Below are 25,706 nucleotides of genomic sequence, written 5' to 3'. Positions count from 1 at the left end.
TCAATACTACACAAACTACCAATTTATTCAATCAACATTACTCTTACTAACATTACAACCATACAAATTTTCACTACAATATATTCTTTCGCAAATATAGTATGTTGATTTTCAAAGCTACTATTAACTTGCAATTCTCCAATAACAATACGCAATATAATATTAGGCCACCAAAGTTGCTATTGACCAATAAGGTTTCAACCTATGGTATTACGACCACAAGACCACAGTTGTCAATTTAAACCGATGATATTATGGCCATCATAGCTACCACATAATCCAATGCTAACATAAAAACATTTATACATCCTCTTAACCTCATGGTGTTACAATCACCAAGACCACCACTAGTAACTAGAGGTGACTTGAAACCCCTTAAAAGGGTATATGTGAACAAATTAAACAAAATATCCGGATTTAATGAACCCAAACGTCATCAAAGGGTAAATCCGAACATTTCTTGATGTAACATCCCGAGTTCAGGAGTGCAAGTTCAGGGTTCAAAGTGTAAATGTGGAAGGGCAACTCGGCGAGTCCATGGGTGGACTCGGCGAGTAGGGTCGCGACTCTAGTCGCGTGTTAAGTGGCCAACTCAGCAAGTCGGAAGCTGGACTCGGCGAGTAGGTGTTGAGTGGAGAAAAACCCTAATTTCGGAGGATGAGCCCTATATAAAGGACATTATACCCTCTCCCCAGCCTCTTTACCCTCTCTTGAAGTCCAGAAAACCCTAAGGCGCGTTTGTGAGGGATTTGAGAGATTTGAACCTTGGAGAAGAGATTTTGGAGGAGATCTTGGAGAGTTAAGAGGCTTGGAGCAAGGGGCTTTGCTAAGATTCGGATTTCTCTTATGTTGGAGCTTCCTTTTGGGGTATTATTTCGTTGCTTGGGCTGTTGTTCATCTAGATTCATCTTTTTGGAGCATTTGGAAAGATTAGCTTGTGGTATTTTGAGTTTGGAGGATAGATCTGAGGTTGCTACCTCAGATCTGGAATGGAGAAGGTCTAAAGTGCATTAAAGTCCCTGTTCTTGAGTGTTTGGTGAAGCTATTTTGTCCCAAACCCTAGCCCTAGAGTGTAAAATGCCTAGATCTCCTTGGATTCACGTAAAGTTCGCCACTTTACATGATGGATGGGTTGTAGAAGGGTAGATCTATGGTTTGGATCAACTGCATGGCCTGGAAGGCTTCTGTATGGGTTAAGATCTAGAGGCACTCGGTGAGTCACAAAGGTGTACTCGGCGAGTTGCTTGAAGATGGACAGGAACTCGACGAGTTGGAAGAACAACTCGGCGAGTAGGTTGAAGATAGCCTTGGACTCGGCGAGTCTGGTCGTGAGGTCCTAACTTTCTTCTGGTTGAGCCATGAATCGGTGAGTCAAGGGAGGACTCAGTGAGTTGAGTGCGAGGGGACTCAGAGTTATGGGACTCGGCGAGTCTCGGGGTGACTCGGCGAGTTGAGTCGCAGATTGGGGAAGTTCTGAGCATGGGGACTCGGCGAGTCATCGGGTTGACTCGGCGAGTAGAGTCAGTCAGGAGGTTGACTTTGACCAAGGGTTGACCAGTTGAATTCCAGGTACATTTTGGTAATTGTTGGCATTTGTTTTGAGTTCAATGTTGGTGTTGGCTAGTGGTGGAGATCGTATCAGTGGTCGGAGCATCTTGGTATTATCTTTCAGTCGGCAGTTGTGAGGTGAGTTATCCTCATTATATCAACAGGGTCTAAGGCACCAAGGCCGGCCCTTTATCGGATTGTGATCCGGGTATCGTTGTTATGTTATTGCTTTGATATGTTTGCATCCTGGTAGTTAGGATGGTATTATGTTAGAGACCTGGTTAAGGCCGGTATCCTGGTATATAGGATGATGCTATGCTAGTAACCGGTTAGGTCGGTATCCTGGTTAGGATGATGTTATGTTATGTGATCTGTTAGATCGACTTAATTGAATGTGAATTGTTATATGATTGAATGTTTATGTGCACATGGTTGTGGGACTGGGGTTTGGGTTGAGGCGGGTCCTGCTTTGTGCTGTAGGCCAACATACCTAGGGCGGACCGGTTATCCCGAAGGCCCAGCGAGCGGTCTGGATAGGCTGTAGGCCCCTAGAGGGCGGACTAGACGTGCCGAGTCATACTGTAGACTCGGAGAGTGGACCAGGTGGATTGAAGGCCCGGTGCGGGCGGACCAATCACACTGTAGACTCGATGTATATGGCTAGACTCGGAGGGTGGACCAGGTGGACTGTTGGCCGGTGCTGCGGACCAGACTCACAGTAGACCCGAAGTGCATGGCTGTTCTGTGTTCTGTTAAGATATGGCATGTTGTGCGTGTATGGTATATATGGTTGGTATTTTGGGGGTATCTCACTAAGCTTTCGGGCTTATAGATGTGGTTTAATATTTTTCAGGTTCTTCAGGAGACCGTGGCAAGGCAAAGGCGTGATCGTACCGCTCCTCATGATTTGTTTTATGATGTGGTTCTGGGAAGACTCTGATAATAATTATATTGAAAACCTTTTTGTAATAACTTTATGAAACTGGGTTGTTTTCGAAAAGTTTAAATTGGTTGAATTTTTTAGAGCGTTACACTTGAAAACTTAAGGGCTTTTATGTTATTTGCCCAATTGAAATCAGTCACACTGTCAATACGTACCAAATGCAATATAACTTGTTTTGTAACATACTGACATTTGTAGCAAACGAGATTTTAATTATATGAAGTCTTACCTTCTAGTGTTACAAGTTTAAGTAAAGGCGTCTCATAAAATCTGTTTGAGAAATTTTCCTATACATCTCTCTGGAAACTAACTCAAACTAACTCAATATGATGGAGAACCACAAAATCTAAGGTCAAAAATTCTCTAATATTCTATTATTTGTAGACTAATTAAACCTATTTTATATGTTAGTTAAAGTTAAATTGTGTTTTTTGCGGATGAGATTACCAAAGAAAGTCCAAGTATCAACTACTAAATAATGAGGCCTAACATTACATGTAAATTATAAAGTTCTGTTAACTTGGTTTTAAACTAGGATCTATGCTTATTGTTAACTTGGTGATGCACATGGTGTAGGACCAATAAAATGTGCCTAATGTAGTTATAACATTCTTTATAACTAGCTATTGATTATAATGTTTTTTTCATCCACCGGATGTGTTAGATAATCAACTCTAGTACATTTGAAATAAAGAGATAACGTTGCATCCGATGAACCAATTTATACGATGCCCACAACATCATACATTGCTCTTGTTCCTCCTATTTTGTACCACCTACTATGACTAGGATGTTATTTGGGTCGGAACCGGACCGAACCCACCCAAATCCGAATAATCCGAAAGCCAAATAAGGCTAATTGGAGGAACCGAAACCCGGATCGAGTGACCTAATATGAGTTTAGTTTGGTTCATGTATTAATCGGTCCGGGTCGGTTATTACTCGAATAACCCTAATAACATTTACAATATGATTAACGATCTAATATATTCCATAACTTGAATAACATTTACAATATGATTATAAATACTGTATTTTTTTATTACTTTTGTAGCTTATGATTTCATAATAAAACTTTCAAAGAAACAAATTTGTTGATTAAAAATAATGAAAATATACATGTTTTAAAGATGCAAAAAATGTCAGAATTTGTGTAATAAACATACACAACAAGGACAAACATATAATTGTAGACTTACATATAAACACGAATTATATATTTGGTATGTTTTTGTTTCCAAATTAATGGACAAAATATTCGATATACACTAAAATAGATTTCATTTTTTCTTTAAATTTATTGTTAACACGAATTAACTATTCTTGAGATATAAGAATGTAAAATCAAAACACCAAAATTAGGTAAATCGGACAAATAACGAATACGATATGACATTTCAAAGTTGCATAAATTTCTGTAAACACGTTGAAACAGAAAACTCAACTTCAATATCCATGTTTAGGGCATGTGTCTCATTAATATAGCCAAAAAAAGCATATAAACTATGTAAACAGTAGTTTAAATTGTGAGATACAAGATGGAAAAAAAACCTTGGCAAATCGGGCAAATAACGAAGATGTCATTACAGTTCAAAGTTGCCTAAAAATTTATGCAACCATGCTAAGATTCTGGGCCGAGTATTTAGAACCGAATAAGCTCTTATTTGGGTAACCTAGACCGAAAAACTCGATAACCAAATAAGCCTAATATAGATACCCGAAACCCAAACTGAATTACTTATTTAGGCCTAATTCGGTACAATTCAGTTCGTGTTTTCGGTCCAAACGCTCACCTCTAACTGTGATTAAATCTTCCACCACATTAGTCCAAACTAGTTTTCTTATTCATCTTATTTGACTTTTTTTGCTTCATTTATTGCTAATATATATAATGCCAGAAACGAATCCTGTAGAGAGGTTGTTTATGATCTCCTTTAGTAGAGTATTATGGTTGAGAAACTTACAACTCTTCACTGGACTCATAGGAAGGGTTAGTTTCACTCACACAGAATTTGACGACAAAAGTGATGAATGTTGTACTCTAATAACATAGTTGCATCCATTCGTTAATTAGTGAAGATATTGCAAATGGATGTTAAGAGTGTGTTCTTGAATGATGATTTTCATGAGGAGGTTTATATGACTCCTCCCCTAAGTGTTGCCCACCAACCGGGTGAAGTTTGTTGGCTTCGAAAATTCCGGTATATATGGTCTCAAAAAAGCTCTTTGTACTTAGTTTAAGAAATTCTTTATGGTGATTATTTGTGTGTAATTATTCCATTAAAAGTAGTTAACATTTAAAGGTGTAAAATTTCAAAAAACTAAAAGATACTAAAATTTACTTGAAATAACTTTTGGAGTAGAAACTTAAACTCGTACTATTAAATGAAAATTTTTTTTCTCTTAACTCAAGTATTTTAAAAGAAAAACAAAAAAAATTTATTAAAATCTTGCTATTGAACATACCCATTATATTTACATGTAAATATCTCTTTATATGAAATTATAATGAGTGATAATGTTCTCGACCTTTTTGTTACAATGTTAATTTTGTTATTAAAAGTTCAAAATATTTTTTCTCATAATTTTAAACCCTCTGATTTAATATGATTTTTTTTAAAAACACATTTTTTTGTTGTTAAATTAAATTATTACCATAAGTTTTTTTCAAATATTAGACCAACTAATAATCATCCCAATAAATACAATTATTTTGAAACATTTTTAACAAATCCTAGTTTTCACAAAAGAGATGCCCAAAACTAAGGTATTATAAATGTGGTGTAAAGAAATATCATATCTTCATGGAGTTTTTAACCAAAATGGGGTTATTGAAAAAACTATTTACCAATCTAGTATAGTTCTAAAAATATTTACGAAAATAGTCTTTTTTTCATTTTACTTTTATTATTCAGTTTTTCTTATTATCTTTTTACTTTAAATATATTCTTTTACTATCTTTGTTATTTTATTTTTAATATCACCCTATCTCTTGATTAAAAAATTAGTTTTTTTTTTTTTTTTTTTTTTTTTTTTTTTTTGTTTTTTTGTTTTTGTTTTTGTTTTGTTTTGTAAATGAGTATAAGGAATATACAAAAATGAATATTTATATATATGACTACATGACTTATAAAAAATATATCTTAGTTAATATCATAAGGATATATTAGATGTGAAATCAACCTAATATATAACACCACTAATATTTTTGTGCTATTATTTCTGTAACGCAATTATATACTTTAGTAACAAAGGTTTTTTTTATTGCTGTATCATCTTATATTTTGATTACTTTTTTTTTTCTATTGCTTTGATCAAAGTTTTTTATTTAAACAAAAAGAGAACTACATAAGTATATATAAAACTTTAAAATGGAAATACTTAGTCATAAAACCATTTGAAAGACCATTAGGTTTATTATAGAAAATAATCGTAAAAATTCCGTATAACTAATCTAATGCACACTTGTAATTTTGGTTCATTAGATGCCTATTTATTCAGTTTTTTTAGCGTTTCTGTAGTAATTAAGATGTTTTTTGGATTTTTTTTACATTAGAAAAAACATTATATAATATTGAAGTTTTAATTTAAGATAGCTAAAATTTGTTGTTCAAAATGGTTTGTATAATTTGTAAAAATAATGTCAAAGCATTTATGTTAAACATAATTAAAAAAAAAAACTAAAATTTTGAAATAAGAAACTAAAAAACTGATTTAAAAATAAAATAAAATAACTAATATTTGAAAAATAAAATAAAAAACTGGAAAAAAATATTTAAAGTAAAAAGATAATAAGAAAAACTAAAAAATACAAGAAAAAAACTATTTTAGTAAATATATTTTTAATAAGACATGTAGTCATATATATATATATATATATATATATATATATTCATTTTTGTATATTCCTTATGCTTATCTACACTTATTTAAAAAAAAAACTGGTTTACAAAACAAGAAAAAAGCTATATTAAAAATAAAATTAAAAAGATAGTATAAAAAAAGATATTTAAAGTAAAGAAATAATAAGAAAAATAAATAATATAAGTAAAATAAAGAAAAAACCCTATTTTAGTAAATATTTTTAGAACTATATAGTTTTTTCAATATCTAAAAACTCCATCTTAATGGTCTGTGGGGTAGGTCCAACATTGTATCGTGCTTCAATAGCAATATGTGGGACCGTTGACTGTTGACTGTACTATTTGAGCTATACTCTGTAGTACGTTAGGCAATGCTTTTAGTACCTAGATTATGACTGTTGACTGCATTACTTCCATTCATCCAAATCCGTAGTATTTGCAGCGCAACAGCAATAATTGAGGCTTGTTCATACTTCATATATTGGCCTTCTTCTTCACAATTCAAACCAGTTGTACACACCAGCAAAAACAGCAAACATTAGCACAGGCGCATATAGTAGAAGAGGTATGTTTTTGTTGAAAGTTTTTCTCTTTGTTTATGAATAACTTTTCTTAGTTGTTTTTTGTTTTAAATCTATCGATCCTTGACGAAATTATCTGAAAAAAAATGTTTGCTTTGTTACTTGTTGTGGATTGTTCGTGTATGCTCCACATATAAAATCAAGTATATATTTAAATGAATGACAGTGCCTCCTCATTTTCCCTCTTTTGATTATTGAACTATGTTTTGGAGGAATGGTTTTCTTAGGACAGATGCTTCCACGTAGAGATCAGTTCTAGCCCTAATAAACCCCCTAATTGTATCACTGTAGGACTCTGTTTACAACTAATAAACCCCTAATTAAAAGGCACGGTATTTTGTTCCTCATCTCTCACAATTTTACACGATGATGAAGATGTTGAAATTAACAATCTATTCCCACTTTCAATCATTTCAAAGAAAACCAAGGTTAAGTTGACAAGGGAAGACAAACAGCAAAATTAACTATGAATTTACATACACATTAATTTACCAACTATCAATTCTATATTTCTATTCTAGCCAAACTGGTTATGTGTCTTAAATCCCGAAGGAAACTTTTATAACACTAATTATCTATGGATTGTATATTATATTTGAATAAAGATAGCTAAGCAAGTTAATAATTAACAACTTTTAACAATTTCATTGCCTTTATTGTCTATTACATGGTTTGCAGGTCTTTGTAAAAGCTAGAATACTGAAAGATGGAGTTTATATCTGCAATCATAAGTCCTTTTGTTCAGTCATTAATGGATCCTGTTAAAAAACAGCTCGGATATATCTTTTCCTCCACAAAACTTGTTAGGAACATGAATGCCAAAATGAAGCAACTGGATGGTACAATCCTTGATGTCAAAAAGCACATGGAAAGAAACAATATAAGTAATCTGGAGATACCTGCTCGTATACCTAGTTGGTTGGAAGAAGTTGAAAAGACTAAAGAAAAAGCTCAAAGCATTCCAAGTACTGGGAATGGATGTTTTAACATGAAAATGAGGTATCGAGCTGGAAGGAAGGCATTCAAGATTATGGAGGAGATGGAAAGTTTTATTGATGAAAATAGTAAGATAACTTGGAGTGATGCTCAAAGACCTCTTGGGAAAGTGAACTCGAAAATCGCATCTAGTTCTTCACCTCCGGATGCTGGTGCCCAAAATCACTTCAGATCGAGAGAGAAAAGTTTTAAGGAGATACTCGATTTCCTTCAACAAGATCACAAGAGCAAAGTGATAGCCCTATGTGGAATGGGAGGTGTGGGAAAAACCACTATGATGGAACAAGTGAAAAAGACTGCAGAAGATAAGAAGATGTTTGATTATGTTGTGAAGGTGGTTATTGGGCAACAAATTAACATGTTTTCTATTCAGCAAGCTGTAGCAGATTACATGGGCTCATCTCTAACTGAAATGAGTAAAGAAGCAAGAGCAGATCGTCTTCGTATAACATTTGAGAAACTTCTAGAAGGTAAAAGAAAGGTTTTGCTGATATTAGATGATGTATGGGAGACAATTGAACTCAAAGATATTGGATTGAGTCCTTTGCCTAACGGCTTCAAGCTGTTGCTGACATCACGATATGAAAATATTTGCAAACAAATTGCTGTAGAAGCTGATTCAGATTTGAAAATAGTTAGAGTGGAAGTGATGGAGGAGCCTGAAGCACAAAATTTCTTTTGGGAAATTACAGGTGCTTTAAAACATGATAAGGAGCTGAATAAAATAGGAACAAAGATCGTGAGAAGATGTGGGTTTTTGCCCCTTGCCATTAATCTCATTGCCATTCGTCTTAAGTTTGAAGAAAAGGTTGCGTGGAGAGATACACTTCGCCGTTTGGAGAATAAAAATCTTGATTATGTGCAAGAAAGTATTAAGATAAGCTACGAATATATACAAGAAGAGGAGGAAAAAGCAATTTTTCTTCTGTGTGGCTTGTTTCCTGATGACTTTAATATTCCAATCGAGGAACTCACAAGATATGCATGGGGCCTACGGTTGTTGAATGGAGTTTCTACTTTGGGAGAGGCTAGGGACGGGACAGAGACGCATGTGCACAGTCTCAAAAAAGCAAATTTGTTGATGGATGGCGATGATGATGATGATGGGTGTGTCAAAATGCATGATCTTGTGCTCGATTTTGTTTTAGGAAGAGTTTCTAAGGGTGACCATCCATGGATAATCAACCATGGTGATAATTCAAAGTGGAGTAGTGCCGGAATGAGTGAGTCTTGTAACAGAATTTCTATTACTTGCAGGGGTATGTTTGAGTTTCCTAGAGACTTTAAATACCCAAACCTTGCACTTTTGAGACTTATGCATGGAGATAAGTCGCTTACGTTTCCTGAAGATTTTTATCAAAGAATGGAAAATCTTGAAGTTATAGCGTATGAAAATATGCAGTATCCGTTGCTCCTCAGATCACTTCAGTGCTCCACTAGGCTTCGGACACTCATTTTCCATAAATGCTTATTGATGTTTGATTGCTCTGTTATTGGTGAACTTTTGAATTTGGAAGTGCTCAGTTTTGCACATTGCGGGATCAGAAAGTTGCAATCCACAATCGGAAATTTGAAGAAGCTAAAGCTACTGGATTTGACAGGGTGTGTAAATCTTCATATTGATGATGGTGTCTTGATAAATTTGGTCGAGCTTGAAGAGCTTTATATGAGAGTTGCTGATGAAGAGGCAATTAGGTTCACAGACAGCAATCGTGTTGAATTAGCAGAGCTTTCAAATCATCTTTCTGCATTAGAAGTTGAGTTCTTTGACAACAACGGTATGCCGAAGAATATGCTGTTTACTGAACTTAAAAGGTTCAGGATCTCTATGGGATGTGGTTTAGTAGAGAATACTGACAAAAATATGCACTCATTTGAAAACACATTGAGGTTGGTCACTAACAAAAATGAGCTATTGGAATCTAGCATCAATGAGTTGTTTGAGAAAACTTCGGTGCTTTATTTGGAGGTGGATGGTATGAATGATATTGAAGAAGTTTTAGTGGAATCAGTTCATCTTCCCCAACAGTCATTTAATAATCTAAGAGTCCTTGATGTTATCAAGTGTAAAAACATAAGATACCTCTTCACAGTCCCTATTGCAAATTGTTTAATGAAGCTTGAGCGCCTCACAGTTTCAAAGTGCCCTGTTCTGGAAGTACTTGCACATAGTGAAAATGGTGGAGATGGGGTAATCAAGTTTCAAGGGCTAAAGTTTCTATCATTGAAGATGCTACCAGAGTTGATAGGTCTTTGCAACACTGCTAATGTAATTGAGCTACCACAGCTGGTGGAGTTGGAACTTGATGGCCTTCCTAATTTCAGTAGCATTTATCCTGAGAAAACATCTGCAACATCTTCTATGTCCAGTAATGTCTCTGCAATTCAACCTTTCTTCAACAAAGGGGTACGTTCCTTAACCAAAATATTTTTAATATAATTGCACAATATATTGTCATTAGATGGTGTTATTGATGATCAACATCTCTTACGTATTGTGTAGGTGTTGATTCCTAAGTTGGAGAAATTGAGGATTTCGAGGATAGATAAGCTGAAAGAGATATGGCCTTATCAATTTAGTAGTAGTGACGAAGTTAATGCCTGCATGTTGAGAGAGATTAGAGTGAGGGAATGTGATAATCTTGTGAATCTGTTTCCAACCAATCCCATGTTCTTGTTGGGTCGTCTGGAAGAGCTTCATGTTTCATCCTGTGGAAGCATCAAAGTGTTGTTTAACATCGACATGAGTTGTGTTGGTGAAACTGAAGAATACAGTAGCAGCTTGAGAGAAATTAACGTATCTAATTTGGAGATGCTAAGAGAGTTGTGGAGGATGAAAGGTGAAAGTAGCTCTGATATCCTCATCCGTACCTTTCAAGCTGTTGAAAGTATAGAAATACAAGAGTGCGAGAGGCTTGTAAACGTATTCACACCGACTGTCACCAATTCTGACGTGGGAATACTTATGAATGTGAGTATAGATGGTAGGAGACCTTGTGAAGCAAGAAAGAGAAACATCGAATTGGTTCAGAAAAGCAAGGAGGTATGTGATGTCATTGAGCTTTCAATTTCTATTTTGATGTTACAGCACTTATTTGTATGTGCTTCTATATATACCCTCACACTTATATCTGTATGTGTATCTACATATGTGTGAGTGTGTGTACATATATACATATACATATACACACATCACACTATAATAAATCAATCAATTATATACAAAAACAATTTATTACTCCACATTTGAAAACATGGACAAATTACATAAATACTACATTTTTAAGTGTGGAGAAGTAGGCTAGATTTCCTACAGTGCTAAGTATTGATGTCTTTCAACCTTTATATTATCACTTTTACATATTTATAAGCAAGTTTTTCTTATTTTCTTATTTTTGTTATTTCACTATACTCGAGCATTTGTTTAATATTTTATAACAATTGTAACTTCAAATATTACATATTTACACCGCATCATTAAGAGCGATTGAAAATTAATATTTTTATATATTCCCATTAAATGCGAAGATTTTAGATATTTATTCTAGTGATCACTCAAAATTATTGATTTATGGTAAAAAAAAGAGTAAATATTAAAATCTCGTCCCCTTTATCTTGGTCCTCCCTCCTAGTGACCATCTCGACTCCCCTCTATGTCTCCTTCATTAGGTCATATATGAAGCCTTAAAGGACATCTCACTTCAGTTGTTTGTAAATTTCACCTGAAACTGGATGTTCTTGCATCATCCCCCACTTGTCCTGCAACTTTTTCACTTCAATTTAAGATTTCGCTCATCTGATACCCAAAAAGTACAATTTCTTTTGGAGACATGTTGTCTGGTTTTGGGTTGTGACAATATGTTGTAAGCATTGCCTTTTTTCTATTTATCGGGTGTATGTTTTATGTTAGTCGCATCTTACATGATGATTTTGGATTTCAACTCACTGAATAATGTGTTGAAGACGATAAGATATCGTTGTTGAATTCATGCTATGCCTTGCATTTTCCATGCTTGATGATGATGAAAATGCACCTGAGATTGATATGGTAGTGGAGGAAAGTGATTGCAATGGAGGAACAGATACGGGAGCTAGATGAGGAAGATGGTGAAAGGGGAAAGAGGGGGACATTGGAGCGATATATGGGTGGTGGGACCTATGAATAATTTTCATGATAATTAATAATAGAAAATAAAAGAAGGGCAAAATAGTCATTTTATAAGTTTTAACCGACGTAAGTTAACGGTGTGAGTGATATGGATCAAAATTGCAAAATGATTTTTTTGTACGTAAACCAAAAAACCAGATAACCAATTGTGTACATTAGTCTACAAAAGTTATTTTTACATATTTGTGTAAATGCGAGTATTTTGAATATTTTTTGTAGGTATCAAATAAGTCATCATTGGAAATTACTTAAAATCCGTTAATTTAATCACTGTCAACTTTAGTTATGTAAATAGATTTAAAGAGGTGTGCCATTTATGAATAATTAATTTAAATTTTTGTTATTGGAAATTCTGAATTATTTTTGTTGTTGAGATATGTGCAGATTAATGTAATATCCAAGGCAGAGATCATTTCAGAGGTGGATGGTAATATTCCTGACGTTGAATCCTCAATTCATCCCAAACCTTTTCACGTTAATCACCTTCAAAGACTTATTGTACATGATTGTATGGTTGTTGAAGTGGTGTTTGAGATAGAGAGTTCCAGTAGCAGCAGCACAGATTTGACAACAACTCTGCATAAATATAATCATCAACCACCACCACTACTACTTCCCCACCTCAAGGAATTATATTTAGTAAATATGTCGAGGATGAGTGATGTGTGGAAGTGCAATTGGAAGAAACTTGTAATTCCTCAAAACCAATCACAATCCTACTCATTCCACAACCTCACAAACATATACATGGAAAAGTGTCATATCATAAAGTACTTATTTTCACCTCTCATGGGCAAACTTCTTCCCAACTTAAAGGAGGTCTGGATAAGGTGGTGTGATGGTATTAAAGAAGTTGTTTCAAATAGAGATATTAATGATGAAAATGAAGAAATAATATCTTCTACTCACACAAACACCTTCTCCTTCCCTCTTCTTGATTCTCTCTACCTTGATTCTCTGCCACGCCTAAAGAGTATCGATGGCGGTACTACGATCACAACTACTTCCATCCATGATCAGTTCAAGGTATCATTTCTCTTAACTAGTGGATCCTTTACACATTCAGTTATTTGTTTTATTTATATATATTTATTTTAATATTTTCTTCTCCATTTGCTGCTTTATATAACTCAATAAGCTAATTCTTCTGAAGCTGGAAAGACAAAATAACTAACTAAATACCTAATTTTTTTTCCAGTTTATTCGTTTGCATAGGTCATTAAAGTTATTTCTCTTAAGCATGGTTATAAATCATATCAAATGCATTTTTTTTATCCAGTTTTAACTAAAACAGATGGCTGATTTAGACCCGATTGTGAGGGAGAGAAAAAAATTGATTGATAAATGTATATAAGTCATATCATAGTTACTCTTGATTGTTTGTTAAGTAATATGAAAACTGGAACAAAAATGATTTTATTCATGTTTTTTTTTTTGTTTGTTTCCTAGCTTGCAATTTTAGCTTAATAAAGTTCAGTTTGTTGTTTAAAAGAAATATCTTTTTTTTTATCTTTCAAAAAAAAATCTTTTTTTTTTTCCGACATGGAACTGAAAAATATTTAAGTACAATATATGGCAAAAGACTCCTGTTTACAACTTTTTTTTAAAAGTATTAAATTTAAGACATTGGTCAATCATCCAGCCAAACAACAAGATTGTCAGTTATGGGAAGTCTCAAGATCTTCATTTATCAAATATAATTTCCCAAGTCTATATTGAAAATGACTCCCTTGAAAAGAATAATTGTTCCAAAAATGCTTTCTATTCTGAATATTAGAATCAAGATAGATTTTGCAATATACAATCTAATGAACAATCATAGATGTATAATAAACGCACCTTTATTTTCACTATAGACACTGATATTGATAAGAGTCGTTAGCTGTTTCTTGGATTTGGCCTTCTCAATGATTCTATATTCACAAATGCAAAAATATAAACTTTTTTGAGAATTCTATATTCACAAATGTTAAAATATAAACCTTTATTTTCACTATAGACACTGATATTGATAAGAGTCGTTAGCTGTTTCTTGGATTTGGCCTTCTCAATAATTCTATATTCACAAATGCAAAAATATAAACTTTTTTGAGAATTCTATATTCACAAATGTTAAAATATAAACTTTTTTCTAAAGATCAAATTATCTAGACCAATATATGTGGGTTTAGATGTAGCACACACACATGATGGAAGACTTGGAATAAATTAATTATTGATAACGGCTGATCAGATGCTAACATTCTCCATATTAAATTTTTCTTCCTTTTGTCATTGTGTTCTAATTAACCCTTCATGTTAGTAAAATTATTTAAAACATGAAGAAGATGATGCATGTAATCAATGCAGGTACGGAAATATAAGCATATTGATTTCAAACTCATTTCCTAATAATAAATAAATTTAGGAGTAAAGTTATGTTTTCATTTTCCCACATTGAGGAGGGAATGGGTTATAGAGTCCAATGCCTTTTATTTTCTATTCATAAACCATATACAGAAAAACAACTATATTTTTAGTCATTTTCTCTGTTCAAAATACTTTCCTTTATTTTCTTATTACATCATCCTACTTTCATTTCTTCCAGTTATAGCATTATACTTTGAAAAAATATACCCAATTATATGTGGCTACAACAGCCTGATAAGAAAAGTCGAAAGTACAATGCTATAGTTGGGTGGATTTTCAAAGTACCTTTATGGTAGTCTTGTGTCATTTATTAAAGTCTAAAATTATAGAAATAGCAATTTACTTTCATTGATTTGCGTATAAGAGCATCTTACTTTCATTTTTTCCTATTAAAGCATTGTACTTTAAGTAACTCACCCATTTTATTGCAATTTCATTCAAATACAAATGATTTCCGTTACTGCAATATAAAGAAATGAAAGTAGGATGCTATAATAAACGAATAAATGGAAATGCGTTGTTATTTCTTTCATTTAGACTTTCTTCAGTTCAGATAAGTAAATTTCATAGCTATAACTCCAGGTGAAATATTTGTTTATTTTATGCTTTATATCATACTTTCATGTGTTTATATCTCATATTTATTGTCTTTTTTTTTTTTAGTTTCAAAGATGAGACTAACCATTATCATGACCACCATGTCCACTTCCGGTGTCATACACTTTGCTTCTGCACGAGAAATATATGTTGATTAATTGCTAATCAAAGTACTTCAAAGTCTCTTCATTTTCAAGTTTTAATTTGAATAAATGCTAATTAGCTGTGTTATTTAGCACGTAGCAGTTTTATTTTTCTTGTGTCAGTTTCCTATTTGTAGGTTGTCATAATCTCTTCTAAGCCTATATAATTAAGGCCACTTTTATGATTGATTTAGTGTGCCTTTTCTTTCATCCACCATCTACTTGTTCTCTCCTGCCAACAATATAAGCATAGCATACAACTGATTAGTTTCTTGTTTTTACTTATTTTGTCTATGTATAACGAGGGTATTTTGGTCATTTGACAAACTTTTTTCCTCAAGGAGTCCAAACACCACGATTTGGTTTCTCTTTATTCCTAGACCTTTTATCCATTTTTTCTGTATATTGCCCTTTTGGATTTCAACTTCCATTGTCCACATTGTTACTTAATTACCTTAGTTGTGTGAAGCACTCACGTTTTTTTTTTTTTTTTTTTGGAAGAGACCGAAGTCTCGGCAAACTAAAGGGAAGCACTCATGTTTGTAACCACACTTTTAGAAACAAATGATATGTTAAATTGTAGTGTGTATGTGTGTGGCAAACAACTAAGCTTTGTTAATTTAAATAGATCCATTTTTTCATGTGTTGTTGTAGTGTTCTCAAGTCGGTGTTGCTTCGTGGTTCTTATGCCAATACTCCAAAAAGATTGAGATATATAATTGTCCTGCCCTATCAAGAGTGTTTCCATCCAATGTAGTGGGACAACTGAATAAGCTTGAAGAGTTGAGAATAAAAGAATGTAAGTCAATGGTGGAGATATTTGAAAGTAAAGAAATAAACAAAGATGGTGTTGATAGTACTACGAATGTTGGTGATGGAAGTGATGATACTTGTACTGCAATCACCATCCCAAGGTCGGCCAATATGACACTGCTTCAATTGCCCAACCTAACAATATTGGTCATCAGTAAATGTGAAGTTTTGGAATATATATTCACAAGTTCCACACTTGAAAGCCTCAAGCAACTCAAAGAATTGACTGTAGCAGAATGCAAGGCAGTGAAAGTGATTGTGAAGGAAGACACAGAGCACACAGAAAAATCTAAATCTATTATAGTCTTCCCACGTCTCAAGTCCCTTACACTTGTAGATTTACCAGATCTCAAGGGTTTCTTCTTGGGGACGAATGAGTTCAGGTGGAAAGCATTGGAAAAGGTTAAGATTTATGGCTGCCCACAAATGATGAATTTCACATCTGGTCACTCCAAGGCTCCGAAGCTCAACTACATACATACAGGATTAGGCAAGCATAGTCTTGATCAATATGGCCTCAACTTCCATTTGACCAATGCTACACATGAGGTATGTCGTTTTATGATGTTCAACATATTATTTGCTTACAAAAATTAGTTGGTTCATATTTGTATTCCAGAAGGAAACATAAAACAAAACCAAATGAAAATACATATATAACCACTTCCCTTTTTTATATCCATAAAAAGTTATGAAAATATGCAATCTTATTTTTTATTATAAATTAATATTTCATTCCTAAGATATTAAGTTATCCCTTATGTTATGAAAGATGTTATATTCACTAATTCATAAGTTAGCAATTTAATATTTAAATCAAGTTAGATGAACTAAAGACAAAGGCCCAATTGACGCATTCATTGTGGGTGGTTTTTTCATGTCCAACATTTCTGAACATATACAATACTAGTTTTGATCGGAATCAGATCAACAATCCCTTCTTCTTTACATTGTCCCTATTTTCACCGGCTTGCAACCCCAAGAGCATCACAGAGAAAGAAGGTAAAGAAAGGAGGAGTTGGGTGGGGGTTAGGGGTTTATTTTCTTTTTTGCATTTTTTAATGTTTAATTAATATTAAAGAAAACTTAAAAAAAGAAATTAAAACAGTAAATAAGTCTTTTCAATTTTGATACAAACCTGGTGAGAAGGACCAACTTTGTAATTTTGGAACCACAGGGACCGTAACCGCAAAAATCGACAAACGCATGGACCAAATTTGCAGTTTTTGCTAAAAAAAAAAACAAACAAATCTAACTAGTGGCTTGAAGGTTTGGAGTCTGGGCAAGTATTCGACTAAAGGCATAACAAAATAAGCACCTAAGAAAAAGGGCTTCTAAAATTCACATAATAGTTTCTTTCCTTGAAAACAGAAGATTTAAGAATTTATATCAAATATATGAATATAAAAAATTATTTTCTTGTGTATTACAAATGATACTTGGCAAGTTCATTCTTATTCAAATCATTTGAAAGTTTATAAATCATTAATTAGGAACTTAGAACCAACAACTTCATTCAGTTAAGAAAAAAACACAAAATAGATGGAAATAAAAGCATTAGCTTATTTTACATATTTTCACTCATATCTATTAACAAATAGATTTTTGTATGGAGCTATATTTTGTAATTGAATCATTTATATCGTTTTCATCCAGTTTAATCCAATTATCTAACATATTTTATAATAATGTGATGTTAGTAGTTAATCAAGTTGTTCTTTTCTCTCTCATCTTCTACAAGCTTGATATTTATGTAGCGTTTATTACCTAAATTTGACAAAAATAGTATTGCTGAGATGATTGTAAAAGTATAAGTATATCATCCATATATCATTTGTTGTATTTGACAATGCAATAAAAATACAATAACATAGTTATCTTTTTTCCTAAAAAAGTTGGATGTAAACATTCAGTACATGAAAAACTACCTATTTGAAGTAGCCAAAACACTTAACTTTTACAGTTTTACTTTTTATTTTATCTGCCCACCCCACACACACACAAACACAAATATTTAATTTTTTTACTTTTATTTAAAAAGACTCAATCATTGATAAAATCTAAATTGTTTAAACAAATCGACATTCATCAATAAAATCTAAATTGTTTAAACAAATGCAATGTATAAATCAGAATTTTTCTTCACAGTGCTCATCTTCTCAGAAAATAATGTAAGCAGTGCCATAAACTAGGTTGTTGATTGGAAATACATGTTGCCTCGTTTAAAAATAATAGAACTTGCAATCCTTTACTATGTTTATATACTAAATGTGTTTGTCCTTTATATATAATTGTAGTGTTTGAGATGATCTATGTTTGATTTTTCTTAGCAGACTCAACTCCCTATGTGCTCTACTCCAGATTTGATAAAGCTACTTCAGTTCCCTTGGTCTCTTTCAAATTTAGTTGAAGTAGATGCACAAAGGAGTGACAAATTGTTGAAAAGCCGCATAATTTTTCCATGCAAGGAGTTGCTTAATTTGAAGAATCTTGAAAAGCTTTCTATTACCACTGTTTATTACTCTGTAATAGAGGAGTTATTTGAAGTAGCAGAAGGGACAAATGAAGATGTGGATATTGAAACACAATCTGTTGTGGTATTTGAGAAGCTGAAAGAGGTGACTTTGGGTGGAATATATAATCTGAAGCATGTGTGGAAGAGCAATCGGTGGATAGTGTTGAACTTTCCAAACCTTGCAAAGGTCTCAATTGGAAGTTGTAACCTTCTTGGACACGTTTTCAGTAGTTGCATGCTTGGTAGTCTATTGCAGCTCCAAGAGCTAAAAATAAGTGACTGCAAGAGTATGGATGTGATTGTGAAGCAAGTTGAAGATTCCGAAACCAGACCGACTACTACTGAGGTTGTGTTCCCTTGTCTGAAATCCATAAGACTTCACAACCTTCCAAATCTCATGGGATTTTGCCTGGGGAAGGAGGCTTTTGAATGGCCATCATTAGATACTTTGAAAATCAAATATTGTCCAAAAATAACAGTTTTCACAAATGGGCAATCAACTACTCCAAAGCTAAAATTAATAGATACAACTTTTGGATTGTGTCATGTAACAGAAGACCCCAACTCTTTTATAAAGACCTATCAACAAGAGGTATGTGGTGTCACCTTTGGTTATTATTAACAGATTAATGTTTTCTCCAACAAAAACTTTACATTACTCTCTAATTTACCACTTTCTTGTAATCTCCTACAGGGATGGGAGTTCTAGAGGAACATTTGAATTCACACGTCCAGTTTGGCTCATTTTGAAGTCAGCTATATAGCATAGGTATGATTACATCGTACACTTGTTTCCTTCTTCCTAGTCATGTACATGTTTCTCTACCTTAATTATCTGATCATTGAATTGACTTGTTGTCAGAGTTGCTTGCTTAATATTTCAATTCGAATTATTGAATTTCTTGTTTCATGTAATCTCATGTTATGATGTGTCCATTTCTTCTATTTGATTAAGATGTGACTAACTTAGCAATAATTACACAAGTTTTTTTTGGTTGGTTTGTACATATTCAATTATTTTAAATAACACATAAATTCAGGGGTTGAAGGTGCATAGAATGATAATCCATAGATGAAACTCTCTTAGCACATACCGGACAAGAAAGAAAAGAAAAAGAATGAATAACATAAAACTGCCCTTAATTCAACAGATTTGTGTTCTTTATTTTTATGAACACCAAGTGTTCGATAAAATTCTTCAATGGCACCTCTTGTAAGTTGAGTGTATTTTTTATTTTTTTTCTGAAATAGCCTCACTAGCAATTTATCCTATCTATGATACATTTGCTGTTCCTGTTATTATACCAAAGATAAGAAAATTGGATAATAGAGTCCCCAATCTCACTCTGCCTTATCTTTCCTCTAGCAAACACTTTTTTTATTTTTTTTATTTTTTTTATTTTTATTTACAGACCACAGTATCCAAGACAACTTTCTTTTTGGAAGCAATAGGCAACTGATCCACCAACACAAACAAATCAGGAACGGAATCAAAAGGAATTTGTGAAATCTCCAACCATTTAAAAATCTCAAACCAAGTCCTGGCAGCAACCTCACATTTCAAATAGTGTAAGTTGAGTGTATTTATGTTTTTTTTTTTTTTTTTTTGTATAAAAGCACTTCATTCTTGAAGAAGTGAGTCTCAACTACAAATGCTTTATTAGCAAACATCATAAAGCTCTGTTTTGTTTTCAACTTCTGAGATAAAAAGAATGAAATTTGGTTATAGATATCTTCTTATGTTCTGTGCAGGTTTTTATCGTCGCCTTCAATGAATATATCTCATGACGATTTCAAATAAACCATTGTTCATGAAAGCCTGAGAATTATGATAATGCCCTTGACTATGAGCCACCCAGTATGAAGGAAATACCAATCAAGAAAACCAATGGGACCTGTATGGACTATGAAAAAGAGAATATGAAAATGACAGATGTTGAAATGATGAAGGCAATATCTTACTTATTTTTGTATCACTCTTTAATTTCTATTCTTTTCCTATTTTTTTCGTTTTTCATTAGGGTTCATAATTTTTGTTGATGGAGGCTTCTCATAGTGAGGTTACACATTAATATTATGTAAATTTGTGAGCTCAAATGTTAACATTCAGTCAATGCTTCAATTTGTTATTACACTTAGCAAGCAAAAACTACATTTGTTTGTATGGCTTCATCATCTTTGGTGCAATACTTTTGTAAATTTAAAAGAGGAAACTAAGAAAAACATATCTAAAGTTCGTATTTTGTTGATGATATTTTTCCGTTAAAGTAAGATTGATACTTATTCAAATGTATTTGCTACTGGTATTTTTTATTTTATTTTATTTTATTTTGGTTACTGTTAATGTCAATAACTCAGTATGGCTCATAAGGATGACTCTCTGCAGTGCATTAGTCTTCAACTAGATGGATGTGTTACTTGTACATTAGGTAAATTTATGAAGGCAAAGCAGCTAACTATGCAACTTTGTTTGATACATCATAAAATTATAACTTGGATAAAAAATTTATAATCGAATTTGTTAGCATTGCGTTGGTGAAATACGAAACAACTAAAGAAGTTTGCAATAACTTAAATATAATGTACACTTAGTCTAATTTTGATAGGTGGTACTAGTTAGAGTCATATATTCAATCACTCGAACATAATACTACGAGTGTCCAAGATGTTTATGTTTTTTTTGTCTTATTTGTGGGATCAGTTGACCCTTACAAAATCTGTTGAGTTAAAGGCATCTTGACCCTCCATTGTTAGGAGAGAAGAGCAACATTTTCGCTCATTCTTATGGCATTACAATTTGAATTTAAAGTATTATATAGAATAATCCTTCATTGCTTCCTACTATTCTTCTACTCCTGATATTTTTGTTGTTCACCTTATGCTACAAATCAGTCTAGACCAATATGAATGGGATTTTTTATAAATAGAAAAAACATTGGAAATCTCAATGCCCACTGTTACTTAACAAGGAAAAATAGCAGCAATGTCTTCCATAGCAAAACATACTATTTGGACTCTTTTAGACATACTCTTATAGTCCTACCCTATAGACATCTCATCCACTATAGTTTATTGCACCTTTCATTAAGATCAATCCTCATGTTACCACTATACACCAGTTGCTTTGGATCCTCAAGTTTTTGAGTGGTCCAAACAGATCTTTACTATAGAATTATAAGGCTTAGGTATTTTGCTACAACTGTTGCTACAGATTAAAGTTTGTAGTTACTTTGCTACAGAAATTGTTACGGAATCAAAATATGTAGCCATTTTGCTACAACATTTGCTACCGCATCTAAGTCCATAGCTAGCTTGCTACGACATTTGTTACGGAGTCAAAATCCGTAGCTATGTTGCTACAGAATTTGCTACATGATCATAGGTCATAGCTATTATACTATAATATAAAAACCATAAATATTATACAATAGAATTTTCCAGTATGCAATTTTAAGTGTTTGGAGGTTTCTCAAGTAAAGTTTAAATCCTTAAAACCGAAATTTTGAATTGCATTAACTAATTACTTAATTAAAAATTATTTTTATATTTTATACATTAAATAAAATATTAAATAACCAATATAAAGTAAAATACATTTTAGACCTTAGACCATTTTATGGTTTTCAGTATTCAGTATTTACATGTCACTACTAGGAATTCTAATGCTTTTGTAAACATTAACAATGATGACATTTGTGACTAAAACTTGAAAACATGCATGATGTTTATTCAATGACAACAAAATTCCATCAAACACTCTATGCAAACACTTCAAATGGTCAGCAAAAGATTGGAAACCCTAAAAACCCCGGTTTAAGTCCATTATGGACTAGGATTTCCTTATTGGGCCTAATGGGCCGATAAGCTTCCAATTTTACTATTTTGGGCTTAGGACCCTTAAATGGGCCCTAATTGGACCCACTTTCATAAACTTAACATTTTAGGCCATAATGGGCCTAACATGAAATGGTTTACCCTAATGGGCCTTATTGGGCCATTACTAACCTAATTTGATTATTATGGGCCATAAAACCTATTCTTTTAAGTCAATTGGGCCGTGAGACACCCTAGAGACCCAATGGGCCGAAAATTTTTATTTGAGCCTCATAAATTCGAGCATGGGCCCAAAATGACTCTTTTTCCCTCTCTTTTAGCCCAACTCGGGCCAATGAGAAAAAAATAAATAAAAGAAAAATGTGGAATTATGGGAGGAAGACACATCATTTTTACATCTTGGATATCCATGCTATATTTCTCTTCTCCCCATGCATCCATCACTTCAACTATTTCTCTTCCCTTCTCCTTCTTCTTCTCGGTCGTAAGCCTCAAACACACACACACACACACACACACACTCTTCCAAAATTCTCTCCCCACCTTCCCAAAGATCATCCTTCATTATCTTCCAAAAATCTAGAAAATTTTACTAGAGTCTTGAGGATCTTTATCAAGTAATTCCAATATTTGGTAAGTTTTTGTCAAAATACAAGCATCTTCTTTCCTCTTAACATGAAAAACTCTTTCTTACATAGTTTTATTCCATGATCACACCTTTGAAGCTTCATAAGCTCGAGATCCACTCCAAGGTGTTGCTAGGATCAAAAACTATATCATCTTCTTCTATTTCTTCTCAAAACTGAACCCACAAACCTCAAGGTGAGTTCATACCCCCTTGTTTTTGGTTTTTACTTGTTTTTGGGGGAGAATACAAGTATTATGTGATGACCTATGTGTGTTTGCATGCTATATGTGATTCTTTGGTTTTTGGTTGTGATAATATGTAATATTTGTTATATTTTGAGATCTATAGAAAAAAAGGGTGAAATAATCATAAACAAAAACATAATAAACAACATACATCATAGATCTAAGGGTCCTTAAGTCTAAAAAGTGAAAAACAAAACCAAAGAACCTTACAAGTGTCATTTTTGCAAAAATAACAAAGATTGGGTGTAATTTGTAAATTTTCGGTTTTATGAGGGTTATAAGTTCATTATTAGTATAAAAACTAATTTTTATGAAAACAATACGTTTCAAAGGGTCAAAAACATAAAATTTAGCATATTAGGCTTTAAATTGGGCCTCACAAGTTTTTGGGCCCAAGGTTGCGAAAAAATGAAGTCTAGAGGGGCTGAAATGGATAACATAACAAACTATGAGTATAAAACGTAAATAAACTTTTTCAGGGGTTGAAAATGAATTTCTTACCAAATTGGACTAAAAATGCAAAGTTTTTGATTTTGGGGTCAAAATTGTAAAACTTACGGAAATTGGGCCAAAAATGTAACTTTTTACAAATAAAGTCTGGAAATGACATTCAATAGTTTTGGACTGAAATTACTATTAAATAAAGTTTGGGTGGAAAATGTAAAGAAAAATGGTTTAAGGACCAAAAATGTCATTTTTCATAAAAAGGGACTAAAAATGACATTTTTATAAAAAAAAGGGGGCCATAATGGTCAATCTAAATGTTTTTGGGCCAACTATACGATTATAAATTTTTGGGTTAAAAATATCAAGTTTATAACGCATGGTTTTAAATATATATATATATATATATATATATATATATATATATATATATATATATATATATATATATATATATATATATATATATATATATATATATATATATATATATATATATATATGGGTAAAGTGAATATACCTAACAACCTTATATAAGCTTAGGTACCTAACCACATTATACTACATTGTTTTGCATTATATTTCTATTGCAATCGTCTAACGTTCTTAAACTTCAACCCTTAACTTGATTTACTTCTAAGATTTTTAGACATTCACCATTATATTCCTCCTACACCATTTGATTTGTAACGGTAGTATATGAAGCCCACCAGTGGGTCTCTGATAGAAAGACGTCATTTGAAGGAAGATAATGGTGAAAGTCCAAAGATTTTGGAAGCAATCAAGTTATGAGGTTGAATTTTAAAAACTTTGGGTGATTACAATGCAAATATGATACAAAATTACGTAGTATGATATGGTTAGGTACCTAAGCTTATATAAGGTTGTTAGGTATATTCACTTTACCCATATATATATATATATATATATATATATATGTGTGTGTGTGTGTGTATATATATATATATATATATATATATATATATATATATATATATATATATATATATATATATATATATAGGTAAAGGTTCAAATGAGAACCAAAAAAGGTTAAGAACCGTAACAACCTCTAATTTTAGATGTTTATAAAGGGTTTAGGGTTTAGGGTTTAGAGTATTTATAAAGGGTTAAGGGTTTAGGGTTTAGGGGTTAGGGTTAAGGGTTAAGGGTTTAGGGTGTTTATAAAGGGTTTAGGGTTTAGGGGTTAGGGGTTAGGGTTTAGGGTTTAAGGTTTAGGGTTTAGGGTTTAGGGTTACCCGTAAACCCTTTATAAACATCTAAAGTTATAGGTTCTTACGGTTCTTAACCTTTTTAGGTTCTCATTTGAACCACTCCCTACATATATATATATATATATATATATATATATATATATATATATATATATATATATATATATGTATGTATGTATAATGAAAACTTCGTTATAAATCAAACGTTAAAATATTTCGTTATTACAAAAAAACATTTAGCATACCACAAATACCAACAATATGAACTTAAACTCGATAAAACATAAGCGATTCAAAGGTTGGCCTCAAATACCTTCTATACGTGCTATTGGGCCTTTGTGGCCCAATATCATGATTATTGGGCCCGATATAATCACACATGTTTATTGAGCCTCCGGTGACCCGATTACATGCCTAATGGATCCTCAATGGCTTTTACATACTATTGGGCCTTAATGGCCCATTTGCATTGCTAGTAAGGTCCAAATCAAACATATGTGTGATGTGCTAACGTGTCCGTCTCATACTCGACAGCCTATAATAACATACATGATTAGTGGGCCTCTGTTGCCCTTTTCTCTTCGTCTGTTAGGCTTACCCTTTTTATTCAAGTAAACAAGGTTATTCAATTCCAGGTTGATTGAGTGGGAAATAACGGGTGAAACAAATAAGTGTCGGTTTTAGTCTGTAGTTATAACCAGGTTGTAGTCTGTAGTTATAACCAGAGTCTCCTGGAGGGAGAGC

General features: G+C 32.8%; 1 protein-coding gene across 3 annotated transcripts; it reads left to right on the top strand.

Moving 5' to 3' along the window:
- The first annotated feature begins 6,809 nt into the window (after positions 1 to 6,809).
- On the top strand, positions 6,810 to 20,830 carry LOC145030603 (uncharacterized). Of its 3 annotated transcripts, none has more exons than XM_078978977.1 (9): positions 6,810 to 6,919; positions 7,614 to 10,338; positions 10,435 to 10,974; positions 12,484 to 13,125; positions 15,903 to 16,610; positions 18,395 to 19,168; positions 19,271 to 19,345; positions 19,989 to 20,145; positions 20,329 to 20,830. In XM_078978977.1, exons 2-7 carry the CDS (start codon positions 7,642 to 7,644, stop codon positions 19,283 to 19,285), a joined length of 5,376 nt encoding a protein of 1,791 aa, XP_078835103.1. In that variant the 5' UTR covers positions 6,810 to 6,919; positions 7,614 to 7,641; the 3' UTR covers positions 19,286 to 19,345; positions 19,989 to 20,145; positions 20,329 to 20,830. The 3 variants fall into 3 exon arrangements, with proteins under 3 accessions (XP_078835103.1, XP_078835101.1, XP_078835102.1); XM_078978975.1 differs by having other exon boundaries at positions 18,392 to 19,168; XM_078978976.1 differs by lacking the exon at positions 19,989 to 20,145 and having other exon boundaries at positions 18,392 to 19,168.
- The last annotated feature ends 4,876 nt before the right edge of the window (positions 20,831 to 25,706 follow it).

Source organism: Lactuca saligna, chromosome 2 (genome assembly GCF_052625555.1).
Source record: "Lactuca saligna cultivar CGN05327 chromosome 2, ASM5262555v1, whole genome shotgun sequence".
Lineage (NCBI taxonomy): Eukaryota > Viridiplantae > Streptophyta > Magnoliopsida > Asterales > Asteraceae > Lactuca > Lactuca saligna.
The sequence above is the reverse complement of the archived record's forward strand: the minus strand, read 5'-3'. Positions and strand labels throughout refer to the sequence as shown.